This window comes from Dermacentor silvarum, chromosome 3 (assembly GCF_013339745.2).
Source record: "Dermacentor silvarum isolate Dsil-2018 chromosome 3, BIME_Dsil_1.4, whole genome shotgun sequence".
NCBI lineage: Eukaryota > Metazoa > Arthropoda > Arachnida > Ixodida > Ixodidae > Dermacentor > Dermacentor silvarum.
In genome coordinates this window covers 181,319,024-181,327,477 of record NC_051156.1, presented here as the reverse complement: position 1 = coordinate 181,327,477, position 8,454 = coordinate 181,319,024, and the positions used below count along the sequence as shown (strand labels likewise).

General features: G+C 47.0%; 1 protein-coding gene across 1 annotated transcript; it reads right to left on the bottom strand.

The window, feature by feature from the left end:
• Positions 1 to 347: 347 nt before the first annotated feature.
• On the bottom strand, positions 348 to 7,648 carry LOC119445064 (high-affinity choline transporter 1). Its single transcript, XM_049664858.1, has 4 exons — positions 7,408 to 7,648; positions 6,241 to 6,348; positions 2,766 to 2,993; positions 348 to 529 (listed from the first exon to the last, which is right to left on the bottom strand). Exons 1-4 carry the CDS (start codon positions 7,634 to 7,636, stop codon positions 348 to 350), a joined length of 747 nt encoding a protein of 248 aa, XP_049520815.1. The 5' UTR covers positions 7,637 to 7,648.
• Positions 7,649 to 8,454: the final 806 nt, after the last annotated feature.

The following is an 8,454-nucleotide window of genomic DNA, read 5'->3' as shown; positions in this document are numbered from 1 at the left end:
TTGAAACGTTTCGACAAGGTGTAATGAGCTCCGAATTAGCTTACATGTCCTCTAAAGCTGCAGCCAGAGCTTCATGTCGTCCACCCAGACACCGTCTACGATATCTGACCAAACAGTGGTTTGCTCAGCCGTACCAGCGTCATTCACATCCATTGTAAATGCGGAGGCAACCAAGGGAAGCGTTACCACGTGATCAATCATGGTGGCGCCCATGGGATAACCGTGAAAAGGGTCTATAGATCACCACTATGTTTCTTGCTTGAAGGTCATGTTTCGGTCATCTTCAAAATGCGTCCCGACATGTACCTTAGGCTCGTAACCATGCCTTCCTACATGGTCTGCCGTTGTCATGTTGGTGTCACCCGCAACGTACGACTCACCAGCAGTATGGCGGTTGTGGCGAGCTGGAAGCCGTCGGTGTACGTGACCGAGAAGAGACCACCGAGTGACGTGTAGAAGAAGACTATCAACGCAGAGATGATGATGAAGTACCGAGAGTCAACCCTGATGATCACGCTCGCCGTGTCGCCTGCACGCCAAGACGCATGAATAACTGTAGGCAACTGCAGGCAACGCCGTGCGCTTATCCTTTGCGTGCACAAAGGACGCAAGAAGAGCAAGACATGTTCCAGGCATCAGATCGATTGATCTATCTATCAATTGATTGATTGAGTGATTGATTGATATTAGTGTGCATTTGCGTTTCCAAAGAGAACTAGTGATCATGATCAAACCAATTAAGCCAACGGCACTTTAAGCCTCCCACGAAGACCTACAACTGCGCCTGCTTGTAGTCAACCAGTAGGTGCAGCAAATAGGTGACACGCCGGCACGCAAATATTCCTCTATTTTCATGCGTTATAACGATGCGCCCGCGTGGCCCTTGGTGACCTAAACTAGTCACCTTGTTTACCTTACGTGGAAATTGAGGGCAGGATATGGGTTCTGTGGGAAATAGTTAAAGGTGTGTGGTTTAATTACGGTCTTTGCTAAAAACTTGGTAAACAAGTGCCCGAAAACGTTATGTGCGGGTAAGGTTTGACACAACTGAGTCATGTACGGCCGCGTTTTGAAATGCGTGTTTTGGTTACAGGCAACTGAAATCTTTAATGCTGCTCCTCGAAAGCGCCAGATTCGCTGAAAGAAAAAAAAAAAAAAAAGGGGGGGGGGGGGCAATGATTTTGCAAGGTTGCGCAAGTTTGCTGTATTTTTGGTTGCTTGAACATTTTATTGCCATAGGAATTATACCTGACATTTGAAGCGCGGTTCACACTGTCGGCGCCGCCGCCACCCGCGCCGTCGCGATGCAGTATCCGCATCGATGGTGCATGCGCGGCAGCCAACACCACTTTTAGCACAAGGCCTCTTCACTCCGGTCCACGCGTCATGCTAACTGGCCCGACTGCCATAGAATCTAATAGGGATACTCCCGAGTAAGCTGTGGTGATTTCAACGTAACCACTTTTGACACGCCAGGCATGGCAATGGAAATTTCGGGCCAGGTAGCATGACGTCATGGACCGGAGTGAACAGGCCTTGTTCTATCTAGATGTTGTTGGCGGCATAGCGCCTGGGGGCTGCAGGTCACGTGATGTGCTGCGCGTGCGCGGTCAAGCCATGCGAAGGCGAGTATTTAAGGCGAAGAGGCTGATGCCTTGTCTGATAAGCACGTTAGGAGATATCCAGAGACGCGCAGTACGTTTAGCTGCAAAAACGACAAAGCCAAGTGCACGCTCTGTCAAGGTACGCTTACTTGGCTCGGCAAAGGAGCCAGGGCCGCAATTTTGTAGCGATGCCTTATGACTTATTCTATACTAGTCTTATCATCGACCGCTCACGGCCGGCTCATCCCGTTGATTACGCGAGCAGACCGCCGCACTGACCACTGACAAAGCGCGATAAGCACGAAAAGGCATTATTAGCGGAAAGGCATCGCTGCAACATACCGGCCCAGGTACAGGTTTTGCTTTCCGCTGCTGACATGGCAGCTGCGCGTACGCACATTATCGTTCTGAGCAGCTGTGTGCCAACCTGGGCCGCGATTTTGTAGCGATGACTTATTTTAGAATAGTCTTATCATCCACCGCTCACGGCCGGCTGATCCCGTTGATTACGCGAGCGGACCGTCGCTCTGACCACTGACAAAGCGCGATAAGCGCGAAAAGGCATTATTACTTTAAAGTCATCGCTACAAAATACCGGCCCTGGTCTATGAGGACGGACAGTCATGATAAACAATCTAGTACCTTCACTGGGCGCAAACAAACGCCCACGGTTTTCTACCGGCCTCATATCGTGCACTATCGAGATGTGATGCCTGCAACGCCTCTGGCGACGCTTCTCATCATCTCATCACAGCTGCCACGGCGATGTTCCGTTGTCTCTGCTGCTCAACCGCCAGTTGCAAGGTGGGCAGAATTGCGACACTTCGACTGAAGAGCTCGACTTCTACGCTAAACTTTGATATATCGCTGTCACAGCTCTGACACAGACGAAAGTGCCATTTTTCTTAGCATTCGGGTAATGTAACCCTCGAACTCAAAAAAAAAAAAAAAAACGAAATCATGGGGCTTTACGTGCCATAACCACGATCTGATTATGAGGCACGCCGTAGTGCGGGACTTTGGAAATTTGGACCACCTGGAGTTCTTTAACGTGCACCTAAATCTAAGTACACAGGTGTTTTCGCATTTCGCCCCCATCGAAATGCGGCCTCCGTGGCCGGGATTCGATCCCGCGACCTCGTGCTCAGCAGGCCCTCGAACTCCCTGTATAGCTCAACAGCGGTATATGTCGCAGCCGCCACATCACCGCGAAGAGCGCGCACAGCCACTTGCCCAGAGCCGCTAGTATGGCAGCCGTCCAGAATATCTCGCCCAGCACGGCCGGCACACAGAACATCAGTCCCGTCCAGCGGCCGTAGTGCGTCTGGAACGGATCCAGCATCGTCAGCGAATCTGTCAGCCGCATCTTGTTCGCGAAGAAAGCGCCGCCTGCGCAGAAGAGAGAGGGCATCGCTGGAATCGTTGATACACCCCACGCTCAGAAGTAAAAAAATTGGAGGACGCTTAAGGTGGTGGTTCCACTCCGGCGGCACGAGCCCCTCGTTTTCAGTACTTTTGGAGTAACCGTGGCGGCTCTTTTACTTAGGATATAAAGTTGTGGTATATACCATAAAAAGCTCTTGTAGATTCCAACTATATATAATATAAAGAAATTGATTATTGTGATTTAGAAATAAATGTTCAAGAACAAGCATGAGATACATGGTTTTTGCGAACTGTGTCTTACTTGTGACCATATTTAGAATAAAATACCGCACTTACTGCATTGCGGCTTGCTCTGTAGATTTAGGACATATTTATCTGGTTCCTAGATGTAGCAAAATAATTTAGAATTTTAACTTTTTTGATAATTTGCTTCTGAAAATTGCCAAATATCGCAATCTTCTGTTGTAAACAGCCCGGCAACTACATGCTCAAGGAAGCAAAATTTTGGATAAAGTAGAGTTTAAGGAATTTCCATTTAGGACGTAAAATTTTATTCATGTACCTTTATTAGTTTTAAACCGCAGCTTCGTAGCTTTAGTACCTTGCCGCAAAAATGAAAAAAAAAATAAAACAAGAATTCTAAATATTGCTAACAGGGGCTGTCACATCTGTGTCGTGTGCTCCACTGGTCATCCACCATCACAGAGTGGAATGGCTCATTAATTTTATTGCGCAATTATATGGACACTCTAAAAGCGGATTTCTGCCATTGGCGTCGCCGTCGCCGTGAGGTTCCGTATGACGTCAACGGCGATGAAATCGTCGCCGCGCTCCGGACGCTGTATGTGCGAGTGAAAGGGCGCGAGGGACGCGCGCTTTCACGGGGAGCGAACGCGCGTCGGAGAGCAAACGCGCGTTCTGCGCCGTGCTCCCTGAAGGGCTGCAGAATTAAGCGTCTATTTCCTCCTTTCCATTTATAGAGCGCAAACGCGACTTTATCCGTCGCGCGAAAGGCTGTGGGGGGACGGGAGGGAGGGAGGGGACGCGACGTTTAGCTGTGGCACCAAATGTATATTTATATAAAAAACGCCTCGCGCGTTCGGTGCAAACGCGGGCAAAACGCCGACGGCGTGGACAACAGTTCTGCGCGTTGCTGGTGCTGCTGCATGTCCAAGTTTATACAGCTGATAAAACTACTATCCTTACTCCGTATAGCTCTCTACTAATTTGCTATTGCAATTGATGCTTCGCCTTTCGGGTGAAACTGCGACAATGTTTTTCGTACTTTTAATATTTCAGTCTGAGAAGTTTTAACAAAAAAGGCATGCGCTGTGGGTGTTTTGTTTCATGACATTTGGCACGAAAGCTTGCGCCGAGCGAAGTGGTGGCTTCGCATTCAGAGGTGTAGAAACTTTTCGCATGCTTCATACGCATAAGATGATGATTTCGGACGGAATCCCCTATAAAAGGGCCGGTGACAAATATTTACTCAGCATGCGTGAGCTAATAACGTTTTACTACACCTATTGAAGTCTACCATTTTGCCTCTGTCTAACTTCCTCTTCGTTAAACCTCTATATTTGTATTGTAAACTTACCTATGCCTGTAACGATGCCGGTTCAATCTCTTCCCGATATTTTTTAAATGTGAAGCATTTCTTGGCGAACATTTGCTACTTTGACAGTATCTATCTATCTATCTATCTATCTATCTATCTATCTATCTATCTATCTATCTATCTATCTATCTATCTATCTATCTATCTATCTATCTATCTATCTGGCCGCCTACGTCTTTGTGCTCTCATGGTCGTTTCGTTAACTTGGTATGCACCAAAATTGGCATACTATGACAAAAGTATATGACGAACATAAATTATATGCCATGACATGAATGTCATGACATGCGTGTCATGTATCTTATGAAAGAGCCGCCTACGTCTTGGTGCTCTCATGGTCGTTTCGTTAACTTGGTAGGTACCGAAATTGACATAGTATGACAGGAGTGTATGATGAACGTACATGGTAGGTCATGATAATGACACAGCGAAAAAGAAATAACACTCAAAAACCACTGAAATGGGTTCGGACGTGGGTCAAAGTGAGAGAAACACTAAAGGATGCTTGTAGAAGTCATAGCCATGAGCATGACTAAGCGAAAATGACAGTGACTCAGCGAAAAAAGAATAACACTCAAGAACCACTGGAATGGGTTGGAACGTGGGCACTAAGGGAAGAAAACACTAAAGGATGATGGTAGAAGTCATAGTCATTACCATGACTGAGCAAAAATCACAATCACTCAGCGAAAGAACATTAACACTCAAAAGTCACTGAAATGGGTTCTGACGTGGGTACTTAGCGAAGGAAACATTAAAGGATGATGGTAGAAGTGATAGTCGTGACCGGCCATGACTGAACAAAAATGACAATGACTCAGCGAAAAAAGATTAACACTCAGAAACCATTGAAATGAGTTCGGACATGTGTACTAAGTGAATTAAACATTAAAGGATGATGGTAGAAGTCATAGTCATCAGCATGTGGCAGCAGAAATGACAATGACTCAGCGAAAAAAGATTAATACTCAAAAACCACTGAAATGGTTTCGGGCATGGGCACTAAGTGAAAGAAACACTAAAGGATTGTAGTAGAAGGAATAGTCATGCCCATGAGTCAGCTAAAATGAGAATAACTCAGCGAAAAAGATTAACACTCAAAAACCAATGGAATGGGTTCGGATGTACTATTAAGTGAAGGAAAATGCTCAAGGTTGATGGTCGAAGTCACAATCATGAGCATGACTAATGCTTTCGCCTTAAGGTCTCTTAGGTGTAGCTAAAGGGACTCCTGAGGACTCATGACATGAATGTCATGGCATGCGTGTCATGTAGGTCATGAAAGATCAGCCTACGTCTTGGTGCTTTCATGGTCGTTTCGTTAACTTGGTATGCTCCCCGCACACAACTTCGCATAACATAGATTCCCACAGGGCGTGCAATCTGCCGGCTTTTTTTTTTTTTTTTTTTTTTTTTGTTCACCAGTACTCCGAGTGTCTCTTGCTAGTCTCGACCACTGATGAGTTAGCATTCCCCTCAACTTTGAAAACCTAGTGCCTATGGAAGGCCGCTGGACGTTCCCTACGGTCCTGCCTACCTGGGTGGGTGAATGTTTGGCATCCATTACAACATTACAGCCGCTGTGCGGCGCGCCCTCTATTCACAGGAGCAGGATGGCGGCCATAAACTTACCAAGAACCAGGCTCATCGCGTAGCCAATCGGAGCTTGGCAGTTGACGATGCCGTACTTGTAGACTGCCTCGGCAGTGCCATTCAGATAGCCGCCTCCAACCCAGGTTGCTGTAACAGCAAGAATACTAATTAGAATCGGGTGGACATCTATCGAAAACTTAAGACTTAAGAAGTTCTAGAAACGCTTTACAAAATATAGTGCACTGCATATGTGCCCCAGTTTTTCGTTCTCTTATTTTGTATTTACTTATAACGCACATATATTCTTTAAATCGCCTTGTGACGCCGTTGTACCGCATCCGTAGATGCATTCCTGCAAAGGCGCAAATTATCTGCGTACGAAATCACAATCTCCGGGTAGCTAATGGAAAAAAATCGCCAGTTATTCTTATTGCGATAGCAATTATATGGACAGTCGAATTTTCGCCGACGGCTTTGCCGTGAGGGTCCCCAAGTATTTTGGTATACAGGGTGTCCCAGCTATCACGCAGCACGATTTAAAAAAAGAGGAACGGCGTTACGCGAAGCAAACCTGGTGTGTATTTTTTCCAGTGCAGTGGAGTTGCCGCCAGTAATTTTTGCGCTACTGAAATTTAATTAGGTAATTGTAATTAATTATCTAACTCGAGCAGTACTGTCCCAATTATCAAAGTGTCAATGAGAAATTTGTAGAGCAACATGAAAAACTACCGATACAGCTTTCTGGTGCTCAATACGTGCTACATAAAAGTGTTTTTCCAAGCGTGAAAGAAGCCCGCAAATGCACGCAAAGTGCCTCGAGCGGCCAGTCGCGCGGCCATTCTAGCTTATGCCATTCTAGATTACACGGATCTAGCTTATCTCGACTGCTGACCCATTAATGCTTCCATTCGCTTCCATCTCTAGGTAGCCTACATCCAAGCGAGCCTACATCCAAGCGCTGCTTGCATGTAGGCTCCCTATCCATCCCCGTCTAACAGCGCCACTCGGGGCCACCAAATGCACTCGTCATATTACACTTTTTTACTGGGGAACGCGCTGAATGCACGGCCGTCGCTAAAGCTCCCAGCGCGCGCAGTCTAAGAGGCCCTGGTCTAGCCAGCGCCTCCGAGATTTGTGCACGACAACCAGCGCGCGGTATCTTGGAGGCCATGAACGCGCAATATACAACACTGTCATTTTACTCACCGGTCATAGACGCGACGCCGAGCAGCCGCGGCAACTCCCGGTTGGCGACGAACAGCCTGAGCAGGAAGTCGTCGTCGTCGCTCTTCCGCTTGGATACGCGTAATCCGTGCGAGCCGATCGAGTGGCCCTCAGTCGGGGCCCCCTTGCGGCCTCCCCAGACGCCGACGACCACGACTGCGAAGTAGTACATGACGATGAACAGCAAAGCTGCTACGTTCACCGCAGCCATGTCGCCTTTCCTCGCCTTCCGCTTATAGGACAAGGGCCGAATGGGACTGCCGCGTGCCACGCGGCCACACGCGAGACGCGCGAGCCACGCTTCTGCTGCTGATGATCGACGATGCTCAGCATTCCTGACATCGACACATACCCACAACCGGTGTCCTGTCGTGGTGGCGCAGTGGCATTGCGCTGCTAATTACGAGAGCGCGGACCGAAACTGCGGACGCGGCGGCCGCATTTCGATGCAAAAGCGCCCGTTTGGCGTACATTCGGTGCACGTTAAAGAATCCCAGCTGGTCAAAATTAAATCCGAAGTCCCCCACTCTATAGCGCTTCTCATGATCATATCGTGGATTTGGCCACGAATTTAAATTTCTTAAATGCTCTCAACGGAGGATTTCCCACGAAGCAGGTACATGGTAATACAATCTAAAATAGGAAGGTTATTCATGGGCAATGCACGTGGTGTAATTTATGCAAGGCAAGGCTTTAGTAAAGCGGTGGAGGAATTGCTATAAAATTAAATACAACGCGTATGATCTTTTTGTAGTATCGCATCGAGTACAATACAATCTACAACATACAACAGCCCTCATTGTCATTCTGCTCAATGTTTATGTTTATGCACCACACAAGTCACAACTTGACCTAAGCCGAAACGCAGTTTTACTTCAGTGTGAATTAGAACAGCTATTTAACCTTTATTTTTGTCGAAGGAAAGTACATTTGTACAAAAAGAAAACAAATAAATGCTATGAGATTTAAGACTTAATGTAGTAATGAATTAATCAATTAATTAATAATTGTTTTTTTAACTACGCACAG